A 26,378-nucleotide genomic window follows, 5' to 3' on the forward strand; every position below is an offset into this window, starting at 1 on the left:
TTCACCTGCTGAGGGAGAGCGGCTGCCGGGCTCCAGGAATGGCCGTGGCGCGACCCGCCGCCACTTCCCCTCAGAGCGGGCGGAGGCGCGACCCCCCCCCCCCCCAAGGCGGGGGCTGGGCTGGGGAGGGCGGGAACGACGCGCGCTCGGCCCCGCCCCGAGGTGTCGGGAGGGTGGCGGAGGAGGCGGTGTCGGGAGCGCGCCTGGCCCCGCCGTGCCCGCGTCCCGTGCGGCCGCCATGTTGTTGTGGCTGTGAGAGGCGGCGGAGGCAGCCAGGAGCCGAGCGACCCCGGCCCAGGCAGGAGGCCGCGCCCCGGGAGGGGGTGTGGGGGCTCCGCGCCATGCCCTGCCCCACGGTAAGGAGCCGGCGGGGGCGTCCGGCCTTGCCCGGCGTCTTGCGGGGGGGTGGGCCGGCCTGCCGGGCCGGGGCCTGGAGGAGGGCGGCCGGGCTGTCAGCTGTGGGGCCGCGGCCCGGCACGCCCCCTCGGCCCGCGGGGCGAGGGGCAGCGGCGGGGACCCGGCGGCGGGGACCCGGCGCCGGCTTCCTCTGCTCCGCTCGGCCGGGGCCGTCGCGGCGGGAGGCGGCGGGCTGAGGCGCTCGCCCGGCAGCGCGGCCGGGGCTGGCGGCGGCGGCGGCCTCCTCCCGGGCAGGCAGCGATGCCGTCCCGGGCGGCGGCGCGTCCACGGGCCTGCCGCGGGGCGACGGCGCGGCCGTTCGCCGTGGGACTTGGGCCGTCGGGCGGCGAGGACGGGGCAAGGTGGGCTCCGCGCCTGGCCGCTGCTGGTGACCGTGGCCGTTGGGCCTCACCCGGCGGCGGCCGCCTCCCCGCCCGTCCCGCGGGGGTGGCTCTCTCCCTATCGCCCGTATAGCCGAGCTGAGGCATTGCCTCGTGCCTCTGGCAGCCGTGGTCCCCGGCTCGGCTTCTCCTGCTGCTTTGGCCGTGGTTGTGTTCCGCTGTCCTTGTGCGTGGGGCCAAGATTCCCATTCCTTCTGAAAGTGGGATTTATTAAGGCTTTTTATTTGCATAGTTTTGGGGCTTTAATTTTGCCTCTTCCCCATGTTCCTCTTAACAGTCCTATTCTTTTGATGGGATCTGAGCAGATGTTGTCCTTCTCTGGTAAGTAGTGTTTTACTCCCCATTCTGCCCAACACAGAGTTTAAGTTTTTGCGTAGAAGTTGTTCCCTCTTCTGTTCATTCTTTCAGGGAACATTGTTTTATCAACAGATGAGACCTTGTGTTCCTTCACATTTCTCTGTACAGGAAACCGATTTCTTTCCTTTTCATGTGCACTTCCCTCACTGAGGGGAAGGCTGGGTATGAGTTTGTAACTCTTGCGGATGTCAAGTCTGATAGGCATGCTTCTCCTGTCTGTTTCACCTATTTGTTTTCTTGTGTGATGAGCCGGTGTAACCATGTGCAATAAGGCTTTCTTTTAGAAGAGCTTATATAGTGAATCATGTCAGATAGTACTGAGTGTAGAGGTACAGCTTGGCTTTATGGTGAATATAAATTTAAATGCCTAGTTGAGCCCATTGGGAAGGGATGGTGGTGTTCCTGAAGGAACCAGGGCAGGTTTTTTCAATACCTGTCATGCTCTGAGTTTTGGATAAAGGGCTGAGGTGCCTTTTGTCTGTTACTAAAGCATGTGCTTTAGGATTTGAAAATAATCTTTTTTTGGTGGAGGTGAAGGAGTTTTTATGAAGGAGTGCTTGTAGATAACTTGAGGGAGGAGGCTGACATCTGATATCTGCATTGCTTCAGCTGTTACTGATCACAGTGGTTTTGGAAGATAGAAAAAGTGCTTTCTTTCATAGTACAGGAAATACTGTGAAGTGTAAGTGTTGAAACTTTCTGCAGATAAGTAGAGGCGGGGCATGGGATTCTAAAATGCTTCAGTGACAAGTGTTTCTCTGTGCCTGCTTTGGAGTTTGGGGAGGAGCAAATGTGCAGAAAGAGTAATATCGTGCAGTGGTGGTTTTTTGAGCAATTGCACTAAAAGGTGCTCTTGCCCTACTTCAAATTATAGGACTGATGTTGAGAATCAAGCTTGGTTCTTTTGCTGGCAGTTATAGGTACCTATCTAGGATACTGTTAATATCCATTACAACTGCACTAGAAATTATTAAAATATCAATGTTAGCCTGCTTAATTAATATCCTATACAACCCAGAAGTGATACTGAGTAGGTGTAATAGGTCAGCTTGATAAAGCGTGGTTTTTTTTTTCATAAGAATGGCCAGCCTCAGCTGGAGTAGATGGAAGTGGAGCATTCCCAAGCTTCTGAAGGTAGAGGATACAATATTTTATCTCAAATCTCATTCCACCTACATGCAGCCCAGGATGGTGGAGCGTAGTAGGTTGTCAGGCTTTTAAGAGTAGGAGGAATGTGGCTGTGCAGTGCTTTACTGGCAATTAACCCATGAAATTGGAATAACTTAAGGAGAAGGGTATTGTTAGGCTGCTGGAGTAAGACAGAAGCCTGACAAGTCTGCTGTAGCAAGGAAGGAGGAGTTGTCTCCATGGAGTGAATCGGAGGGACTGGCTTAGCATCTGGCACAAAGTTTGAGGTCTTTTCACCTGCAGAGGTCAAAGGGATATGGTGGCTGTTCCTGCTCTGGTAGTTTACTACTGGGATGTGTAAGTGGATATAATGAGATAGGATTCTTCTACTTGATATCGGTGGTGTCTGCCAGAGCATGTAACTCCAAATAGTGTATTAGTGCTTATCAAATATTGTAAGCAAGAATGAAAAATCCAGACACTTAAATATGCACTTGTTTCATAGTTGCTTTCATTGGTTGAATCAAAGTAATATAAATTATGTTTCTTTAAAAACAAGGTTCTAAGTACTAAATTGTCTAAGCCATAATGTGCAACTGTTCTGCATTTGTTTCTAGCTCAGTTGAGTAGCTGGTGGTGTAAAGATCTGCCTGTTAGATCCCATATGGGTTTTAATTCTCTGAGAAATGAGCTTCATGATTTGTAATTCCACCCCTCTTCTAGATATTGGTGCCATAACTTCCCAGTGCTGTCAGGAAAACTTTATGAATATGCCTAGCACTCAATTAATGTTGTAATTCTTGTGAATTAACTGGATTTAGAAGATTTCTATTTCTTTGTCTCTGTGGTGTTTCAAAATTTCAGGGTGATTAAGTGGCTTGTATGAAAGACCTAAAAGTGAAGTTAGTAGTAACTCAGGAATTTGAAATCCTGACTTCTTACTGAGGCTTACTATGTCCAGTAAAGAACCAAAGACCCCAATGCATTACAACTTCTACCTTGAATGCATTAATCCTGGATGGTGCAGGATTGCTGTATCCAGACTGGTGTATTGACTTGCATGCATGTCTGCTGCTTGTGGGGTGGGCAAAGGTCACAAATGACAGCATCACTTGGTGTCAACTGTCCTTTTTTGAAATGTAGTTGATAACAGAAACAGCCAAAACTTTGTCCCCTTGCTTTGGGGTGAGCAGTTGAGAAGCACTGACAGAATGTACTCAATATTATAGAAATCTAATTGTAAGCTAGAGCATGAGTAACCCAGACCTGTTCTTCCCCTTGTCTGTTTAATGGTTTCTGGTAGTGATGTAAAGGAGGTGAATGCCAACTGGCTATAGTGATTCTGGGAGATAATGTTTTATCCCATAAAGAAGGCCTCAAGTCAGTCTTCCTTGATCAGAACTTGAGGGAAGAACAGCCTTTAGTAGGCCAGGAAGAAGTGTTGAACAAGTGTTTCTTGTTGAAACCAGTGGTGCCTCTGACCTTTAGTCTGTTATGAAAGTGTCTGGATTGTGTTGCTCTGAGCTAGAGGTGCTGTGTTACCTTCAGTGAGCAGCAATATGGGCCTAGAAGTGAAGCCTGGAACTGCAGTTCCACACCATGCAAAGTGAGCTGGGGAAGGAGAGCAAAGCAGAAGGCTTTCTGGAATGTTAATTGGAATGGATGAGCTATTTCTGGAGTCATTGATGTCCATGAAAAAGCACTGTTTTTAAAGGCTTAACTTAAAATATAGTTGTTACCTAGCTTTGCTTCCTCTTCTGAAACACCTCTGACTGAGAATCTTAATCTAAAGTTTAGAAAGCAGCAGTTGGTTTGAGATGAGAATGTGACTGCAAGTTAAGCATGCTCTGTAGGTCTTACTGGGGGCAACTGAATACTTCCGAGGCATTGTTCCTCCTCATGGGTGTTAATGCTGAAAATAGTTGCAACCAACTAAGCTTGATATGATCCAGTGTGAAGTTTCTCTGAAATTTGTGTGTGTATATATACATGTGCATGAGTGAGGAAACTAATGACATTGCAATAGTTACCATGTAGCTGATGGAACCCTTCCAAACTCTGATAAGGGGAAAAGAGCAAACCCCAAACTCTGAAGATGACTGCCTGAGTAAGTGGTTCTTGCCCTTCCTTGGGGGAGTTTGATTTCAGAAGACTTGAAGCTAGATGCCCTTTTTTAAGTGATACTGCAACTAAACTTGTACAAGCTGCTGTACTGAAGTACTACTGCTTCTGAAAAAGTTAATACTTTGAACAAGATTATAGTAGAACTTAATTTTAGAGAAATTAGTCTGTTATTTTTCCTCTTGACTAGGATTGAAGAGCTCTAAAGCAGTATTGATAGGATGGCTTGAGGGCAGCCTGTTGTAGTAGCTACCAGTCATCCCAGTAATGAAATGGTAGCTTAAATAGTGTCCTCAGTAACATGTGCTGCTAGATCTTAAAAAAAGGATTTTAATACTACTTTAGAGAAATGAAACCAAAAATACTGGATGAAAAATACTTTAAAATATAACTTTGCAGTTCAGTGTCAGTTGAAAGTGGACAGAACACCAAAGAAAGCAAGCCTTAGAGAAAGCAAAGCAAGCTGTCTTTTGCCTTGCTCAGCACAACTCACAGTCCTTTTCAGTGTTCGTTGCGATGAACTGACTAGCTGCGATGAAAATGAAGTTGGCTGTGCTGTTGACAGCTTTTGTCTGAGATGCTGATCCAGTTGGCGCTTTACTGACTTTTGTGACACCAGTTCTTCATTGAATTATTCGCCAGTGTGTGAATAGCGTGGTAGTGGTCAACTTCAGGGTTTTTAGGTATTCAGTATCTTGTGAAGCATTACAAATAGTGCTAGCAGTGAAGGCTGAGCTTAGCATGGAAAATTATCCTGTCACCTGTGGAATTAGTTTGAAGCTAGAATTAAATCAGAAGCTTGGTGTTAGTCCTTGGCTCCTTAGGAAGAGCTGGGCCTTTGGAAAGGCAGTGAGAACAGACCACCCCTCTGACTGGGCTGTAACAGGGAATATTCAAATGTTTGAACTTCCAAGATTGGAAGGCAAGACAGGCTGCCACAGGCCTCTGAACTTCCAGAACATGGCCTAGAAGACAGTGGATATCCATGCAGGAAAGACTACTGACACTTGAACTTTGATATTTTTTAACTCTGTCTTCTTCCTTACTATTATGTATAATTGATCTCAAGCTGTATGTTCTGTGCTCCCCTCCATTCGATTTTAGTCCAATCACTCCTGTGTTTTCTGCAGAGTGGCAATTTCCGTAGGGTTGGGTAGGGCTTCTCCACAGAATCTCTGGTGCGTGTGTCTGTGGAGAATTAAGTGGAAGCCTCCAGTGTGAGGAGAGCTAGAAAGCTCTCATGCTTCATGGGCAAGCACATAAACATCAAAGCTCTTGTAGTACTGTCTTTTTTTGTCTTCTGGCAGACCTTTAAAATAAGAAGCTGTGATCGCATTTTAACTTGGTTACAGAAAGAATCAATTTAAATGTGCTTTTCTGCCTGCTGGATTAGGTCCCTGGGAAGGCATTCGTATCAGCATACCTACCACATCCTGTGAGGTGGAAGCAGGATTTGGGTACGTGGTTTCTTGAGCTGGGCAGTTTTGCAGGTGCATGGATCTACAGCTGCAGGCACCTAGTGAACTCAAGGCTGAACATACTTGGGGAATGTTGGATATCTTGAGCTTTTTTTGTGTTGGTTTAATTTCAGAAGGGAAGTTGTTTACTGGCACTGTCTCTAGCAGATGTGCAGGATCTACATTCTCAGGTCCTACTTTGTTTAGCCCTTACTGGGAAAAAAATTGGAAAAGACTTTTTTCACTCTAATCTCAGCTTCCTACTTTTCCAGGAAACAACATTGTCAAAGTAACTTACTACCTGTATGTGGTTCTCCCATGCTGTGAGTACACTGTCCCCATGGATAAGACCTTGACCAAAGGTTCTTGTTTGTGGTCTGTCTTACTGTATCTTAAAAGCATGGAAAAGTTTTCATCTGTGAAAACCAGTGAAAAGCTATGCATCATGCTTTAACTGAGATTTCTGAGAACAAAATAGCTTGAAATAGAGTTCTCTAGGGTGCCTGTCTTTATGATGAAGCCTCTTGTGCATACAAGTCCAATCGTCTCTTTCAGTATCTTTGATTGTTCTGGTACTCTACAAGGTTTAATTCCTAGAATATATAGTCAGATTGGGGGGAAGTGAACTTGTGGAGGAAGACTGCTGCATTGCCATAATTAAGTCTTTGTAGTTTTTCTTTCTAATACCAGAGACTTATGCACTGGTATAGGCATTTATAGAAACACTGTTAGAACAGTTCTCTGTTGCCCTTTTCTGAGCCTCATTTGCTTCTCCAACTTTGGGACTAGAAACTAGGGCTATAATCAAAGTATTAATTTTGTAGTGTGACCTGAAAGGACACAGCTTCAGGAAGAAATAAAATATTTTCTCTTTCCCTATGCCTTTAAAAGAAGGTTTTGACTCCTGTATCAACCAGGAAAAGGCAGGCTCTTGACAGAATGAGACTGTTTTCTCTTGTGCTACTTTCTCCACTTGTGGAGGTGCCTGGGGGAGACTGTTCCCAGCCACCTGTGTGAGAAGAGGACAGAAATGCCTGTCTGCATGCTGAAAGGCGTAGGTTGAAATTGAGTCTGTGAAGACAAGATGCACTTGGTTGGCTTTCGACTACCCTTGGAGAGTGGAGGGAAGGCAGGGCTTGCCTGGAGGGCATGTTGCATTTGTTATCTCCCCAGCTCACCTGCTGTGAGCAGCCTTTTATGCAGGGGTGATGTGGATCACAAGGCTTCAAAGTCCTGTGAGTATGACTCCTCAGTTTCTCTGTGGTTTGACTGTTTTGCGCCAGTAGGTTTCTTATTTTTTGGAGGTTTCTGTACAGCTGTTGGCAGGATTTCAGAAAAATAGATGGAAAATAAGATCTTGAGTTTGTCGTGTAGAGTTTGGCACCTCATAGGTCAAGGGTAGACGACTAGAATTTTGATTTCAGTTATTTAATTACTCAAAAATGTAGCTGAAAGTACTGAAGTGTTGAGTGAAACCAAAGGCTGAATTGAAGAAACGGTAAAAAAGACTGAGCACCCAGAGAGATCAGGAACAATTTATTTGCACCTACTGTAACTGCTTATGACTACAGAGTCTTAATACCTTTTAACATCTTGCAGTAGGTGTTACATGGGTAAGATAACTTTTTCATAACTTTTGAAGTGAAGCCTCAATTTTGTTGTACAGAAGATGTTAGAATGACCTAGTCTGCTAGTTGATCTAGTATTAAGCTCTCGTATAACTTCTATGCTACCACTATGTGCTTTTGCTTTCAAAATGAGTTAAGTCCCGAGATGCTCATGGAAGTGGTTGCCGCTAGGTTTGGAATTGGAGGAAATTCCAGGGAAATGCTTTCCAGTCTGGTAGTTAGAAGGGGACCAGCAGCCTGACTCTCCTTGTTTTCTCTGTGAGTAGATCAGGAAAGGGAGTAAGCTAGTTGCTGTGGCTTCTGATTTCATCTCTTGTAGCCGTAATTGACCTAAATATGTACCTGTGAAAGCTTTACTTAGTGCATTACGATCTGTAAGCTTGTAATTGCTATCATTGAAACGTAAACCTGAGATAAAATGAGATGCTGTGAAGTTCTGCTTCTGTAATTATGCTGTTTATTGGATCCTTGATAGGGTGTTTACCTTGAGACCTTTTCAGACCTAGTTCTAGATGTGCTGCAACTGAAAACTGCCTTCAGTTTTACTTGCCTCCAGCCTTCGTCTTCTCTACCTTTCAAAACTACTGTTATCAGAGCTGACTTTCTGTGGGTTCTCTGTAAGTTCAGGCGTTTAAAATACTTGTCTACCTCCTGACAAAGAACAGATGAGCCAAAATGAGAGGCTATCAGAAGAAAACTCACCTGCCACATTGCAGAGCAGCTTTGCTTGAAAATTAATATGAGGACATTGCTCTATCCATTCTGCAGTCAGTTTGTTATGGTCTGACTGGAGTAGAAACACCTTTTCTAAGTGTTATGAACTGATAGCTTTGATTTTATTGTTTGGTTTGAGTGTTCTTTATTTCCTTTTTTCAATTCTGAGAACAAATATGTTAGTGTAATGTAGACACTGTTGAACTTTTGATCCAAGAAACCTGACTGAAATGTCTAAGCAGATTGCACTTCTAGGTTATCTTGATTATTTTCCTTTAATAAGTGGAAGATGAAAGCAAGTGAAGTGTACTTAATGTAAACTTGCAAGTTTATTGCCTCTGCCTGCAGACCTTTTACTACTTTCCATCTAAGCACTGTGCATGCTTTAAGAGTTAAGCTTTTCATCAAATTAATGACTAATCCGCATCAAACAAGTGTTCATCTTTACAATTAAGCATTCCTGTTCTTTAATTGTATGGTGATTGGTGGACATACTAGTCAGGAGTCATGAATACATTTGAGAATTCAAATTCTTGATTTTCTCTCACTGCTGGCAGCAGGAATTTGCTGTGAACAGGGCATTATATTCTGGTTGGATACCCATTATAATTAAATTACCATCTTTGTCTATGTTCAGTGAACCTTTCTTTGAGTAACTTCCAAAAGAATGCACCTTTTTGCACTTTGGGAAAATCTGAACTCTGAGGAAAAAGGAGGAAGATGGAACAAGGTAAATATTTTGAGGTCTGCTAGGCTTTCCTTGTAGGTTTGGCGAATGGGTTATGGTCAAGGCATAGTTGTTTTCTAATGCAGAATACAATAGCTTACTTGTTTTCTTTTACTTTGGACTGGAATCTCTTAATCCCTTCAGACTCAAGCATGAGTATCACATGATATGGAGGTGTTTGGTTAGTGTACTTCACTGCTGCAGAGCATCCCTGTACATAACAGATGAGTAAATTGGGACTGCTGAGAGAAGCCACATGGAAATTTTCAGTTTTGGAGATCCATCTTTAAGTGTTTAATATTTTGTTGCTGGGCTGGGTTGTGTTCTGGCAAAACCAAGGGGAAGCATCTGGTCAGTTAGACTTCTAAGGAGATAGGATTTCTGCTCTAAATCTTGGTTCATGATAAAAAGGATTACAACTTCAATATACCAATAGTATACCTATATGTTCAGTATATCAACAAATGCTCAAACCATGTATTAGGGTATTCATATGGAAGCTTCCTTGCAGGAAAACTGTGGTGGTACAGCTAATCATAAGGCCTTTCAGAATCTGTGACCATATGGGACATCAGTGGATATATAGCTCTATAAGTAATACTCATAAACCCTTATTAAAGTAAAAGAATTATGAATATTCATTAACAGAATGAATAGTAAATACTTCAGAAAATAGTAGCTTCTTGTATAGCTGCGTAATGGTAGTGACATGCCTGGTCACTGTCACGTTGCTTTTTACTGGCTTCTGTTCTGCAGGCTTTAGTAGCCGGAACCAAAATGCCTTCCACGTGTCAAACTGGAATTTTAGTTTTTAAGATAGGATGGATGCCGATACTTGATGGGGGTAACTGCTAGACACTGATCTAGTGAGAGGGCTAGATAAGGTGAGTATGTTGTTGGGGTTTCTAAAACAATAGGATTCTCTGAAATGCTGAAATATGGTAATGAACTGAGTATGATTAAAAAATACTCCAGCAATTTAGAAGATGCTGATCTTGAGTCTTGGTGCTGCTTTTCTGGAATGTGGTATGTTAAGCACCAGATTGCTGTTGCTTTGCATGGAGTAGCTTCAGTAACTGATTCTACCAGCAGCTGAAGCGATCTTCTTCCCAAGCTGTTTCACTTGCATCGAAAGAAATGCAAAAATAATTGGGGAGCTCTAGTCCTGGTGGCTCTATACTTAGCTCATTACTCCACGCTAATTATCATTTGCTTCCCAAGTGCTTACTGGTAGACTGGTTTAAGAGCTGTCTAGCTTTCAATTGCTAGGTCATTCTAACTCCTCTGCAATATTTTTATCACATAGGCACTTCTTCCTATGAACTCTTGAAAGGCTGGTGACAACCTAATAGTGGAAAGCTCTAAGGATGGGAATTCTTCAGTAATTCACTGAGAAAAAAGCAATGCCAAACCTGCTGTTGTAACGAACTTGGAGTAGGAAGCAATCTTGAAACCTGCTTGATATGATATTTACCTGCAGAGGATGCAGGTTAGGTTCATTACTGTCACTGAATTGCATGGGTGTGGTATTCATGTGGAGGACTCAGCCTGGGGAGTTGTAGACAAAGGACAAAAGGACTTTGCTTGATTTGACAAGTATAAGATTGTTATAACAAGGGCAATACAATAAGAGCTATTTCTTGCTTTCATTTTTTAAGACTAGTTTTTTAATAAGCTGTTTGTATAAGGTACAAGTTTAGGTGCTCCCATCATTTTGGAGGGTCACACCCAGAAAGCTGTCCTACTAAAATTAATAGTGCTATTGCATCATTCCTTAGACCGCCATGTTCTCATTCAGCACTAAGGTATGAAGACTTCTGCTCTTGCATAAGACAACTTGATTTGTTCTGGCTGGGGAGGAAACAGTTTGGCAGCTCACTAAAGAGTAAGTTGCATGCTGCTGTGCCCTGTATCTTATTTGTCTAAACATGACTATTTCAAGTTATTGTCCAGCTTTCTAAACAGTCTTAGCAGTATGTATGACTGACTGACTAAGACTGGACCACTAATCACACAGATGTAGTGAGTATCTGGCCAGCCCTTGCTGAATGCAGTTCCTTTACTGCTTCTAGCATACTTCTTGCTCCTAGACCCAAATTGTTTGGTGTTCAAATCAGAGGCCTAGTAGGACTAAGCCTCGTGTACTTGAACATATTTCAAGAAGCCCAAAATTGCAATATGGCTTAATCTACCTCATCTCCTTTTAAGTTCTAAGTATTTATAACAACTGTTATTGTTTTTTCTTTTTTTCCTAATAAAATCCATAAAATACGGATTTTAGCCTCATCATAAACTCATGCTACCATGTGTCGATCCCAGAAGACCAAGTCGTGTACTGGTTAAGAAATAATTTTTCTAAGAATATGCTGCATATTCAGTAACTTTTGTTAGAGCTAAACTGCCTTCACTTACCAAAGACAAGGAGTGATGAGTTAAAACATGCCATGTCAAAAGATGTCAGTCTTAAGTAACTTGTATCCTGAAAAGGGCAAGAAGTTTTTTGTGCAATAATTACCATATTAGAAGTAAGCAGATGGGCTGGGGACACTCTAGTTAAGCTTACAGTTTAAAGAAAGGCCTAATGCCAAAAAACCCTCCAAAACCTAATTTATGTGCTTAACCTCCACAATCCTTATCCTGACTCTTGCCAAGACAATTAAAGAATTCCTAGAGCTAGTTTGAATTTCTAAACTGGGTTTGGAGCATGGTAGCTGCTTCTGCAGGTGCAGAGAATACTCAAGTCTGTTCAGGTAGGTTGGTGAGTTTAGGTGGTTTTATTGCTGGAAAGATTTTTAAGAGTCTGAAGATGTTGCTGTGAAGCACAGTTGTGGTACAGTTGCAGATGTAGCCAGCTGGATTTTTCTACTGCTTGTAAAAGGTCAGCTTTTGCAAGAACTTTCATGAATTGATGAACAGTAAACTTTAAACTGGTGTTGTAGCACCTGTTTTCTAGAACTTCAAGTCTCCTGTTTGACTCTGGAAAACTTAGGAGGAAGAATAGGGTCCCTGTGTGGTTTGGTGTTCTTAAGATCTGCTTAGCTATTTGTATAGCTAACTAAAATGCAAAAGGTGAAGGAATACTCTAGGGCCAATTCGGAGAAGGCTTGCTCAGCTGAATGAGGATCAATTTTGGTAAAACCAACTCAACATCCATCATCTTTGCAAAAGAAAACAGAGTCATCACTGTATTTCAGTAGCAATTAGTCAGGTTTTGCCATTGTAGTCTCTCCAGGTGACTTTATGCTAAGTGTTGTTGAAAGACTTGACTTAGCAGAGTTTGTACATGTTGAAACAAATATGATGGATTGAAACTTGTCTGAAGAATCTGCTGCTTGTTAGCTGACTTCTGAAGAGCCACTTTACCTGTAACCCCTCAAAAATCATGCTGGTGACTTGGTTACTTTGATACTTTTTTTAATAACACTTTAACTAGAACTCATAAAGAGTTTAAACATTATAGTGATAGTTTATTGGTTTGGCATGTGGAAGAGAAAGTTGTGAATCTTTCTGTGAAGCTGGGAATCCATAGTGTGCTGTGTGAGTGACAGCTCAGCCTCTAAATGGAATTCAGAGCATCTTTGTGATGTTAAAAAAAGCTTGTTGCCTGGTGCTGATCTGTTCCTCCAACACAGAGCTTTTGTAACCTTTAAACTCTGTATAGAATAGGAATTTATCCTGTTAAAACCTGCATTTGTTTAAAGAGTTAGCTCCTACTTACTCACCTATGTCCTACATCTCTAGATCTTGGTTATTTAAATACCAAGGTGTGTGTCACTCTAAACTTACTGGGTAGGTAAGTTTTTCCTTTAACAGAAAGAAGTAAATGTGACCTGTAGCAAAGAAATAGCTGTGCCTGTCTTGTTACACCTTTTTCATTCTTCAGTCTTGTTTATGTATGGTGTTGAACTTCTAAATTAGGATTTAGGAGTTGGTCTACTGGTGAGTTTTTGCCTGTGAAACCCTGGAGATTTGCCCAAATACTTCTGAGAGGAAGAGTGTCAAACTTCAGTTTTTATCTTGGAAGTGATGTATTTTGTGTTGTATCTGATGTCAATTTTACAAGCTTTCTTTTAGGGGAGGAATGGGGAAAAGTCTTTAATGTCTCATCTAAACAAAATAGGCTGGTTGAATAACTAACCTATACTGCGTATATGGAATATCCTAATGAAGTGCTTGATGAAGTGGGTTGAATGGAAAGGTCTGAAAGCTTCAATTCTGAAGTTAGGAATTCTGAAGTAAGTCTTCTAACATGTCTAGTTAGGTTTGCTCTACTTTCAAGTCTCATAGAATTTTCAAAGGGAGAAGTAGCAGATTTTGTGTGTAAAATAGGCTTGAATTATATCCTTAATATTTTGAGATAGCTTGGTGTGAAGTTTTCACAGAAATGTTGCTCATGCTGAGCTGCTAAGAAGTAGCAGATTTTGTGTGTAAAATAGGCTTGAATTATATCCTTAATATTTTGAGATAGCTTGGTGTGAAGTTTTCACAGAAATGTTGCTCATGCTGAGCTGGTGGAATGGGAGTTAAGGTGAGTTAAGTTCTTCACAACTGAAATGTTGTTCTCTTCCTTCCAGTGTTTTAACTCCTTGTCACAAGTGACAGTGCTCCTTACAGACAGATTTGAGGTAGGAATCTGCAACTTAACCTTTGTTTCAGTACTGTGTCAGCCCATTGCATCTTCTGAGCTTAACTTGCAGTCTTAGTGGCGTGTTCAGCATGACTGATGGACTCTGAAGGGGGGATTTTTAATACAATGCTTCTAGCCCAGGGTTGCCACAAGTAAAGCACTTAACAAGTGCTACTGCAGTGCTTTATTTTGCTTCTGTATGCTTTGCGTCCTAAAGTTACTGGCTTACGGCAGCCTTCACTAGGTAGAGTGCTGCTGGTGTGCTGTAGTCTAGGATAGGTACAGAGTAATAGGGCTGCTTTGTGGATCGTGCGACTCTGGAGCTAAGAATACTCTCTGCTGTATAGCACCGGGGTGTTGGGCTGAACTTCTGGTACAGGAAATACTGTAAGGGCAGCTAGGACTAATGATTTTAAATCATCCCTCAAAAATGCAACTCCTGAAACTGGCCTGTATCTTGGTCAACCTGAGTGTGAAAGTGTCACCTACAGAACACGCAGCGCTCCTAGGGTTTGCCTCTCCTGCTGTCTGGCACTGGGTTGTGTACCTGTGGTGCTACTTGAGTTGTACTTGAGATCTATGCAGGAAGGGGAAGCAGATGCATTCCTTTTTCTCAGAACTATGTTATTAATTGTTAACCCAGCAATTAATCTGCTTCAGTTTTGTTTAGTATTTGTGGTAAGATTTGATATGTTACTTGTTAAATGCTCATGTGTTTTCCACAGATAAAAGGTGCTTAGTCCTTGTGGGTTAGAGTAGTAGGTTATTGGATTTGTGGGTGTTAAGGTGGCTATGTATTTAATTCAGTAGTGAGGACTAATGCACTGAAACTTAGTACTGGAAAGTTACTCAGTAACTGTTTTTGTCACTGAGCTGCAAAAAATGCTAATAAACTGAGCAAGGTTAAATGAAACAATGTACAAAACACAAATGTATGTATTTGAGAGCCTATTCCTAGAGATAATAAAGACTGGTAAATACTTTAGAGATAATAAATACTATATGTATAAAAATACTATAGAGATAATAAAGACTGGTAAATACTGGTAACTGTACTCAAGCAGATATTCCTCCTGGCTCTAACAAGACTAAATTTTATGTCTAATACAAGGACCTGTTTGTTAGGATCTCTAGCTCTTATTTCTGAGGTTTTACTTTACCTTCACTGTAAGCGAAATAATTACCTGTCAGGTTACTGTAATACTGAAAAGACACGATTTGCTTCATAATTCTTACCAGGAAAATGGAACATGTGCATTGCTGTGTTTGCTCTGGTGTAAGTTACTTCAGAGTATTGCCAGATCTTTTCCATGAGATCATGTATCAGTCTGAGGTAGAAGCTAGACTGCTAGCACATTGAATCTATTTTTGATTTGTCAAGATCTCAAAGGTAGAAACAAAAAGCACTTTGTCCTGGCTAGTCTCAGGAAGACTGACACTTGAATCACTCTTTCTAGTTGTCTATTCATTTACTTTCCTAGCATGTTGCTTTTGCTGAGTGAAGTGCATTGTTTTGTAGAAGTCACTTCTGCTGTCTAAGTTCAAAGGCTTTCATCTATAGGCTGAACATCTCATACTGGCAACTTCAAATGAGGTACTCATTTGAATAGGCAAGTTGAACCTCGTCAGTGTAAGTCAGTGAAACTTCTCTGGCAGCTGGTAGCCCTTCTGTAAAATAAGGCTGTGTCAGGGCTGAATCTTACTGCTGCCTTCCATCAAATCTTTGATGCTGTATCTCCTTTTCCTCAATTGAATGAGAGAAGAGTATGACTGAAGGTACTCTTTGGTCGGTGCAGAAGGAGCTCTAGAGAACCAGTATCTCTGGGGTTTTGGTGGACTCTCTAGAGAATCATTCATGGTTATTTATGCTTTATTGCTGTGAGAATCAAAGTCTGACAGAATATCCTGGAAATACTGCATCCAGGTTCTAGTTCTTCTTTTATATATTATGATAAACCTTTCTTCATTGCTAATCCCAAGTGTTTAAATACAGTAAAATGTCTCAGTCTTTACCTTGCTGTATAATTTTCATGTGACCATTTTCTGAAGCTGTAGTTATCAGGGCTTTAAATTTCTCATGCATATTAGAGCTGTGTAAGAATTTCCCTGACACTTGCAGGTGATCATGAAGTACTCAGTTTATCTTTAAGCAGTTGAGCTTGGTTTCCCACTGTTTGTTTCTTGCTTTTCAGGTTTCTTTTTGCCTTTACCTTAGTTAAGCAATAATAATTAACTCAAAGCATTTAACTGATTGAGTTATATTGGGAGAACAAACCAATAACCATAATGCAATAAGCATTATTGCAACTTCCTGGTAATGAAAATTCCAGTAGTTGATTCCTTGATTAAATCAAGGGATACTTGATTTAATTTTTAAGCTTTGGGAATAGTTATAAAGTTGTTCTATCACCATCACTAACTCTTGCTTAGGCAGTACTTAATGCTAGCAAAAAGCTTGGGATGTATAGGAAGAATTGTAGTGGCCTTACAGCTGTTGAGGATAACAGCTGGCTGTTATGTTAATATAGTGAATTATGTTAATATAAGAACTGCCTGTTCTTCACATTTGAACACCAAAGAAAGTATGTTTTTTAATTACTGTTGTTTTCATAGACAGTCTGAATGACATTGTTTACTTGCATGTAGACAGAATCGATGGAAGGATTTAAGCTGGAAACTGCAGAGCTAAGGACACTTGGAAATTGCTATCCTGTCCTCCCACCAAACCACACAGTTGAATCAAGCATGTCTGCCTCCTGAAGTGGGTGCCCAAAATAGGTAAGAACTGCTCACTAAATGGTAGAATGTGGGCCTTTTTACAAGGTCAGACACAAAAACCTGGCTTTAGGTGGGAAGAATCTTGCTTAAGGTCTCTAGGGCAGTTCTTGCGTATAGCTGGTGTAGACATGGCACTAAGGATGCTTCCAGTAAAGATTAATTTCTTTTGGCTGCAGATGGCTTTGGCAGTTTTCTTGGCATGGCAACTTGGTTAACTGACACTGCTGTAGAAATAGCATAGATACAGCCTCTCAAGACCTCACTGAATAGCTCTGAAGAACTTTGTCTTGGGTAAGAACAACTCTGACTCTGGGGAATGTAAGCATGTGATTAAACTTAAATCAGTATCTTTGTACAAGTCAGAACTGTTAAGGCTTCCAGCTTCACAAGTGAGGGCATCAGTTCTATCCCATTACCCTCTAAACTGCATATCATCTCAAACTTGTTTCTTACCTCACTCTGTGTTATTGTGCTTACTTGTAGACACTGATTTCCAGCTCTGTAGGCTGAAGCACAGCTGTATGCCCTACTGGTCAGCTGATAGGTGAATGGGCATGAACTGCTGCGTAAGCACCTTCGGCCTTTCTGCTTGTCAGTAAGTGCCTGTGTGGAGCTGATGACTCAAAGGCTCAGGCAGTGCCTGCCCACAGATGCTCTTCATGTGCAGGGAGAGGCTGCTTACTGGCAGAGCTGGGTATTGATGCTGTTCCGTACCAGAAGTTCAGAAGCTTCTAGTATAACAGAAACTTGCCCCCAAGCCAACTTTTGATGGTTTATCTTACTGAAATTTCTATCAATTTTACAGGTACTGCCACAGGACTAGTATTTTATCTTAAGTACAGGTATTTTGAGCAAATATTGAAGAATTTAAGATCAATGCTTATAGAACAATAGTGGTTTTAGAGTCTAGGATACCTTAATGGCATTACAGAAGCTAGCTATGATATTAACAGAACCATTCTAAATATACTCCAGCATTGCATTCTTGACAGAGTAGTTGTGATGCCAGGACTTGAATATGAATACATGTTACACATGCACACTCATGTGGGAATGACAGAACAGCACATGCTAGGCATGAAGATAGCGTTTCTTTCACTATGAATTGGAGTGTGGTACAATTATCCTTTGCTTTTGATGTGTTACACAAACTCAGTAATGCGTGGCTGTTCAGAAGTGACTGCAGACTGCAGGTTATGGGGAAATCTGACTCCTTCAAAAGAGAATGCATCTCAGTTTCTGCAGTCTGTGTACAGAAAACCGCTTGCAAAGCTTGCATTAGGTCTTTCATTGGGTATGACATGTCAGGAAGATGGTTCTGCTTGTCCATCTTCTAGCTGTAGTCTCCCAGGCTTTCTGGTTTTTCCTCTTAAGTTTTTAGCTTTCTAGTTTATTCTTATTCCTCAGTCAAGTTGTTAGAGGGAAATGCCTGGTAAGCAACACTTGCAAGCTTCTGTAATGGCTTGGTATGAACTGTTCAAATGTCATCTGCTTTCTTGTTCCTGACTGCATAATTTAAAAGAAGTACGGGGGTATTCTGGACAGCAGTGAACATGTGTTCCAAGAGTCAAACTATCTGAAAGGCACTGCCTCCCATAGCTGTCCTGATATCAGTGAGGATGGACTTTCATGGTTATGAAATCAGTAAAATATCATTTCTAAACACAGTTTTAAACTGCCTGGCCTCCTTGGCAGAACTAGACAGTCTTTTAAACTTACAAACTCTTTGGGCAATCTAAAGCTGGTTTTTCATTGCAGGCAAATGTCTTGATGACCTGAAGGAGGACTTTGTTAGGCTGAGGAAGTCTTTCTTGCAGTTGTCCTCCTTGCTACCCATACTAGCAGGGCATGGGTGTGTTTTTGATAGGGGAATGAATGTTTACTTGGAGCTGTAAGGCATCAGGCTCTATAGGGAAGAGCATTAGTTTAACTAAAAGTGGAAGTGAGGTAGTCTTAAATGTTAGAAGGCAGGATTGCCAATGACTGATGAAGGATGTATACCTCGCTTCAGACTTCCCTTTAAGTGTCTTGGGTTTCTGATGGGGTTCAATAGACAAGTTGACTTAGGTAGTACCAGAGACAGGTGGTAACTTGGAGTGGGCTTGAGGCTCTGTGAAAGTGGAGGTGAGGCAAGAGGAAAATGTGAAGAGCTGACATGCTATTGGTTTCCATACTAGTGCAAGGCCTATACATTAAATGTGTGCTGCTAAAAACCTCCCCCTCCTGTCCTCCCTTCTGTGGAAGCAAAATGACAGGCTTCAGTTCCTCACTCTTGCTGCTTTAATTCTTCCTAAGGCTGTTCTCAGAGTAGCTTTGCTTCATGCTCTGGCAGGCTTGCTTGAGCTGTCAGTGCAGTCTGCAAGCCTTTCATTGTGAACACCACTGGTGTAGCAGTTGATTGAGCAGTGGAAGTCTGAGTAAGTATCACTGGCTAGTTCTCAAGTCTGACATCATATCCAAGAATTAGATGGCTCTCTTTCACCATGGGGATAATGAAATAATTCCTACTGTGTTATTCATTAACTCACATTTCATTCAATGGCTCCTAAGAGGATAATGAGTATGTTAGAGGTGAACTTGCATAAGACTTCTGACATCCTTTTGATAAGATAAAAGTTAAAGCTGTGGCAGACAAAGTTTAAGTATGGCAGTGATGCCTCACTGAGGCAGGTGGCGTGTGGTGTATTACACGTACTGACTTTAAAGCTGATTTAATGGCTTTTTCTTTAATGGTTTAAAGAAAATAGACTGCTTCTAGAGTTGTTGGAGAAATAACTTGTGCCCAAAGTCAGATGAAGGTCTGTCTTAGCATGGAGGCTAAGATTGAATGGCTGTACAGAAAGGTGATGTCCAGCCCAGCATTGCAGTGCTTCAGGGCAGGTGTTGGGAGCCCAACAAACAAATTGTGGGACTTGCAACAATAAAAGCATATGGAGGGAAAAGTGTCTTGGTGAAGGATGGCTGCTTCTGATTTGTATAAAAAACTTTGGTGCAAGAGCCTGTTGAACCTTGTTGGGTTTCTAGTTTTAGCATTAATGTAGCTTGAGCATGTGTAAATTTGAATATCCCTTAAATGTTCCATGTCATGCATGCTTCCCCCTCATGTACTCATTTTTGTCAGCTTAAACTGCCATATGCTACTCTGCAAGAAGACTTAAAGGGGAGAAAGATCCTAATTTGCTAAGGGATTTTCACTAACATTATTTTCAAAACAATAAAACTGGATGACTCTACCCCAAGCCTTAGGGCTGACCATTTTAAAAGACCCTATGGGAATTAGGTGTGTTGGCTAATTTTGGCTCTAATGTGAGTCCTTGATGACCTGGGCTTCTTGATAAATGTGGCTGTGGCTGCTGATCGAGCTACCATACCAACTGTGAGTACTGTTCTATTCTGAAGGCTTCCCAGGGAGTGCATCTCCCTTCGAAAGAGGTTTATCTGTGCTGTGCAATTGAGCCAATACACTAACATAGTATGATCAAGCTGTTTGTGGAAGGAATGATGATTGGATATTGAAATGCCTGACAAACTGTCTGATCTGCTGAACTACTGACTGTAGCTGTGAGTGCACTGGCATCGGTAGTTCATCCCCACAGGTAATAACTGAGATAATTTTAAGGAGAGGCTGCAATAGCCTTGGGCATCTGAAGAAATCCAGAACTTCCAGATGGCCCAATAAGACCTTAAATTACCTGGTATTTGTAGAAGCACTGGGTGAGGGAATAGCAGCTTTATCTGGGAAGAAATTCTAGGTGGTGGTCTGGTGAGTCAGGTGACTGCCATCCTGGAGAACTAGATGTGTCCCTGCCCTGTTGTGGATTGTGGTGCTGGCTAGTAAGTTACTGGAAACTTCTACAGGTGTGTGTAGAGTTACGGTTTTGGTGTTAAGTGCACAACTCCAGGCATGAGTGCTCATATCTGCAGCTCAGAGCCCCAGCTAGTGGGAGCTGTATTTCACAAATAGAGCAGAATACTATAAAAATTGGGAGCATTTGAAGAACTAGACTTTAGACATCTGCTCTGGGTACCAAAACTAGAAGATCCTTCTGATGCCTTGAACTCTTACTACACTTAGTTTTTCAACCTTTTAAAATCCATTACTGCCATTTAACCATATGGGACAGTGTGAAGACTGTGGTAAGCGCTGTGGATCTTTAGCAGAAGAGGTGCTATGAAATGAGCAGTGTAGAAAAGGTTCATTTTATTCAGAACTCCACACTGACTACGAGGCTTAATACAAATTAATATAATGAAAAATTATGGGTTCAGGGAGTATTGCCCACCTAGTTCACTGAGTGAGGATGGGGGTTAATGGGAAGGGAGGGTTGGAGAAGGGAATTAAGGATCGTACATACTCCAAGAGAAGCTGAACTAAAGCTTCACAGGTGATCATAGTGCTTGCATTTCCTGATGTGTAATTCTTCACTCCATGCTTTTTATATATATACAGACATTTTAAGATGCAATTACAGGTTGATTTCCATGGCATGTGTGAGTACTGAAGATACCTGCTGTGCCATTAATATGTGGGCTGTCAGCTTTGCCTCCCTTGTTTACTTTGTTGTGCAACTACATGTAACTACCTAGTCCAAAAACTCATCACCAAAGCATGTCTGTGCTGTCAAGGATCCCTTTCCTTGCAGCGGTATTTACACACCAGCACTAAGACTTCTTGAGCTGTTGTATGTGAAGTAGTAAAATACCAAAACCAGCCATTGTTTCTTACTTGTTCTTGGAAGATTGGTTTTTCAGCACCCATGGTAATGGGAACTGGAAAAAACAACACCTTCAGTTCATGTCAAGCTTCAGTTGTTCAGACTGAACATAGAAGTTTGGCTGCAAGTGCTGTTTCATGGATTTCATTGGTTGTTCTGGAAGCCTCTACCATCAGGGAAGACTTTCGGAACAGATCTGTCTGTTGAACCTGAAACTGATGCAGAGGAGATGTTAGATTTCCAAGCTGATGACACAGATATGGTACTTCTATTAAAACATACATACCTTGGATTCTTGTACTGGGTTGACAGACTAATTTAAGCTTGCCAAGTAAGCTTTCCCACAAAGATGTAATCTTTCATCCAGGAAAGGAGTTTGGCTATTTTTGGCATTTGAATCTAGATGTACAAAACTGTGTACAAGCTCTTTCAGAAATACAAGGCCTGAATACTGAGGTTGTTCCTACAGCGAGCTGTTATTTATCTAAATTACAAATGCCTTTTCATCTTTGGCTCTGAACATTTGCTTCTAGATTTGTCTTCACATGTAGATTTGTGTTACAAACTGCATAACGTCTTGAAATAAAGGCTTAAAAAAGTGAGGTAGACCTAAGTATTCTGAACATTGCCCCCGTTTTTGCTTGGAGTGTGAAGGCTTCCTTTGCCTTTGAGTATTTTTCTGAACTTAGTTTAAGATTCCAACCTTAATATTGGAACAGGTTGTCTAGAAAGAATTTGCTTGACCATATTCAAACCTTGGCTGGACAAGTCTTTGAGCAACTTGATCTAATTGGAACTGTGTCAAGTAGGGGCTTGGACTAACTGATGTTCAGTTGTCCCATTCAACCCAAATAGTTTGAATTTTTTTGCACGTCTCTATCGTGGTTCTTCATACTTTCCTGTTTGGACTTAAAGGGGCAGAAGTAACTTCTGCTTTTTTTGTAATTGGATGTTGAATTCTGTTCCTGTGACTGTTAACAGCACAGAAACCTCTGGTGTTGAATTTGAGTCTTTCGGAAGGAAAGGTTTCTGTGAACTTCAGTCCTGGAAGTTCTGGACCTGATGGCAAACTTCAGTGCAGGCAGCTTTTATTTTTATAGTTATGGGAAGGAAAGAAATTCTTGCTGCTCTTTAGTTTGTATTTTGACCAACACCTCATAAGATCTTTAAGGAGATCTTTGAGTACCTGAGCAAACTGAGTTTGAGTATTTTATTCATACGTTGTCAGCAGCTTCATTCTGCTTATGCATCATGAAACAAGGTGTAAGTTGAGGTGAGGGTTTGTTGCTATTTAATTTCATCAGGAGCAAAGCAGTAAATTGGGACCCAAAACTCCAGTACTAAACCTCTTATTGCTCCTTACTTATGTTGTATCTACCTTTTTGCCAAAACTTTCCTGGTTTAATTTTTGAATCTAAGCAAATGTAACTTGAGTATTTTGTCCTCATGGGTTTCAGACAGACATCTCCAAGTTCATGTTCAGTAAGTACAGACTAGGTTTTGCTACTACATCAGTTACCAGGGGGTACTTAAAATTGAAGGATAAAGAATAAAGATAGACTAATTCAGTTGATTTTACTTAATTTTTACTGTGAAGTGCTACTTCCGAGCATTTAATTGACGCTTGATATGTGCAAGTCACAGGTAAGAATTGTAGTGTTATAAATGTGTAACTTGTGCTATTTTCATACCTGTAAGCAAGCTCGTGGACTAATATGCACATGTTCTTGCATGTCTTTATAAAATACAACTTGAAGGGGACATGCTAAATTTACTGTAAGGACGGATATAACTTTTTATATTTCTCTGAAGGAAGGTTAAGTCTTGCTGGTTGATAATGATTCAAATGCAAAACAAAATTAAAGTGGATAACTGAAGTTTCCTGCATACTGATGTATGTAATTTTAAAAAAATCTGGGATTAAACCATATTTAAAAATGAAAATTACCTTACCTGATGCATCAGTAACAGAATTAGCTGTTGAACTGCACTCACTTCTACAATGCCTGTGGGAAAGATGTGGATGCATTGTGTTTAGGTAATTTGCTGAAGAGCCCAAGCTTCTTGTTTCTTTAAAATGATTTATCTCTTAATTACAACCAAGTCTTTTAGCAAACTAGGTTTGTTTTGAGTCACACAGGGAAGCAGTGAATGTTCTCTAAAGGATAAAACACTATAAAATGACTACTTATATGTTTTGTATTTTCTTCCTTCTCAGGGTTTGTTATATCTACCAATATGAATGAGTTTCTCTAGGGGAAAATAAATCAGGGTTTGCCTGGCTTGAATGAGTCTACACTAAACCAAATTTTGGGGAAAAGTGTGTTCTGGATAGTCTCATTAGAGTTCACCAGGACTTAAGTGTTTGCGTATACAGGCAAATTCATTTCTACAGTAATTCAAAGCTAGAAACAAAGGTTGCTGTAGATTAAGTGCTCCTAGTGCTGAGATGTTGGAGTGTGTTTGCCTATATACGCACACACTTGTGACTATCTTGTATTACTAATTTGTCATGCTGGTTTTTAAAGGGCATTTAGTATAGAACAGGATATTGGAGTAATACCTTTCTGGTAAAAACTAATCAGCTATACAGAACTTAGTGTGGGTTCAGTGAGCAGGAAATCCAGACTTGAATCTTCATGTTCCCTAGAGAAACTCATTCCTATTGGTTGATCTTGGCATTGAAACAGTGATTTCAGAGCAGCTATAGTTACCGTATAGGATTGATTCCTTTTTGCACATGAGGGAAATGCTTGCTGGTATCCTCCTAAGGAAACCTGAACATTTAGGTCAATGGATTTTTAACTTGGGGGGAGGGGAGAGACTGTGGCTAGTAAATATTAACTGGAGGTATGTCAGACCTTGTTTCACTAGCAGAGTTGCAGTCTGTTGCAGAACTTAATTCTAACTGAAACTCAGTGTTTTGATCTACATATGTGCCTTTAAAAACAGCCACAAAACCTTCTTCGGTGCTCTTCTGAAATGCCTAAATATATTTAACTTTGGCTTCATGCTGTTTAGTTTTTTAGAATAAGCATATTCTGTTAATCCAAGCAAATTCATTACTGGCTCTGAATGTTTGTGCAACTTCAGTGCAAACTGACAGGCTTATATACTTTCAGTATTATGGAAGTTGTTATATAGAGAAAGATTTTAGGGTGTTGTCATGACTAAACTCAGCCTCCCTGGGTAGTTGGGAAACATGACTTTAGAAATTGTAATTGTTCTTGCCTTTGACATGTTCAAGATTTGAACAAGATGGTTGCATAGCATATTACCATGGTTTAGTAGCTGGAGGGCTACTGGACTTATGTAAATTTTTTGAAAGCTTATTTATTTAATAGAGCCAACTGTACAAAAACACCACTGTTGTGCCTTTAGCGGAATAAATTTTGCAGTGTGACAAAATTAACTAGTCTGGATACCTCTGTACTTAATACTAGATACTCATAATGTGTTTCAATTTCCGTAACTAGGTTTGAAGATTAAATACATGAAGACTAGCTTCAAATTTCTTTAGGTGATCTGAAGAGATGCAAGACTACTGTGCCTCCTGCCTCTCACATCAAAGGAGGGCCATGTGCAAATGTTGTTTAAATCCTTGGTATTTGACAAGGCTCTCAAGTGAGATGCAGTCTCGGCTGTTCAGAGCTCCTCACTGTCATCCAATATGCAGATGGCTCAGTGTCCTACAAACATATGCAGAAAAAAAGACCCTTTTTAAGACATCTTACTTTGTTTGCCTTTTATTTCAGTTGTGGAGTCCCATCTCCAGGTTTTAAAGTGCAACTTCCAAATGGAAAGTAGTATTTTGCCAGTTACATTTCCTGCTTTTGAAAGTAACTATGACTTTCCATGAATGGAAAAAGATGGGAATAAACAACTGTCTTGACATTTAGAAGATACTGAAGTGATTTAACTGTAGGAGAGAAGGCATTTGCTCTTCCTGCTTTTTCCCTGTAGCTTTAGTGAATTGAAACAGCTGACCAAAGAAAGGACAGCAAGTGGCAGGTTTGTTGGAGGCAGTCTGCTGGTAGATTAGCCAAAACAGTTTGTCCCTTGTGATCTAAATACAGGAAGCCCCCTTAATTGGGGAAGGCACCCAAGTTCTGTGTATGTCTTAATACATGTAGGGAGCTTAAGCTCATCACTGCTGTGCCTAGCTGAAGGGCAATGCTAGTGTGAGTCTCCTCTCCCTCTGTAGAAAACTTGGCTAATTACAGAGCGTACTGCTGAAAGTTCGGAGAAGTTGAAACTGGAAATGGATTGATGCAATAACTTGTTTGTGCTGGTCTGGAAGGGGTTAGCTGCTGAAATGTAAGGAAGGAAGTAACCTGTTCTGGTAAATAAAGTCTGACTTTAAACTGGAACTTGCCATGTCTAAATAGGAGCTAGCAGAAAATTCCTTATACTCACTTAAGCTGCTAGTGTTTCCTTACCCAGCTCTTGCTGGTCTCCTTATGCACCAGCATACATAGTGTTATCTCTTCATAATTTGACTTTTGCATTGTGATATTTACACATATTAAGTGGCTGGTTGAACAGTGAGTGCTCTTGATGTCTTGGCAGTCTTGTGGATGATGCCCAAACAAGTGTTTGGACTGCTCTCTAGAAAACAGTCGTTTATGATCCTAGAAAAGCTAGCCTGATCCTTGATTAATTCCTGAAATGTGAAATTTAGGATGTCAGTTCATAAAAAGGGATATCCTGTGACTAAAGCTGGCTTTGTACCTGGTTCAGCTCTTTAAATATGACTTCTTGATTCAACTGTTACCAGGATTGTTTTGCATGTACTAATAAAGACATACCTGAACTCAACATTTTTTCTTACATCTAGTTAACTTGCTATTTTGTACTGTAAATAAATAGTATTAATGCTGTGATCACATGTACTTATCCCCTACCATGGTTGGTTGGAAGAGATTAATTCTTCATCCCTGAGTTCACAGATGCTGGCAGAAATCTCATTGTGTATTATACCTAAAGACAACTTCTGTTGCTGCTGTGCAGGGTACAGTTGTATGCTTAATAGCTGTAATGCATGAGGGTAATTGGTATTTGAACTGTAAACTCTGCCATTTGAACTTAGCCTGTTTAATGCTTTGAGAAGTAAATATGTAAGTAGTGTAAGAGATGAGCAAGCTAACTGACTAGATCTGTAAAGGTGTCACTTCTGCATGTGTTGAAGTGATTCTTAAGATGCCTCAAATTCTGTAAATTCTGAATGTCATGCACTTGCTTTCAGGCTATGCTTTTTATCAGCATCTGTCTGGAAGCAAACAACATATACATTGTAGAGTCGTGGTTCCATAATCTGACTGCTTTCTGG

The 26,378-nt window shown here is 41.1% G+C and overlaps 1 protein-coding gene across 1 annotated transcript in view; it reads left to right on the plus strand.

Annotated features, from left to right (window-relative positions):
* Window positions 1–341: 341 nt before the first annotated feature.
* MTMR3 (myotubularin related protein 3) overlaps window positions 342–26,378 on the plus strand; it is a gene marked incomplete at both ends in the record, with an annotated part of 80,445 nt that continues 54,408 nt past the window's right edge. Inside the window, 1 exon segment of the mRNA XM_082007759.1 lies at window positions 342–356. Within this exon segment, the coding sequence (XP_081863885.1) occupies window positions 342–356 (15 nt within the window).

Source organism: Phaethon aethereus (assembly GCF_964289735.1).
Source record: "Phaethon aethereus genome assembly, chromosome: 17".
NCBI classification, from domain to species: domain Eukaryota; kingdom Metazoa; phylum Chordata; class Aves; order Phaethontiformes; family Phaethontidae; genus Phaethon; species Phaethon aethereus.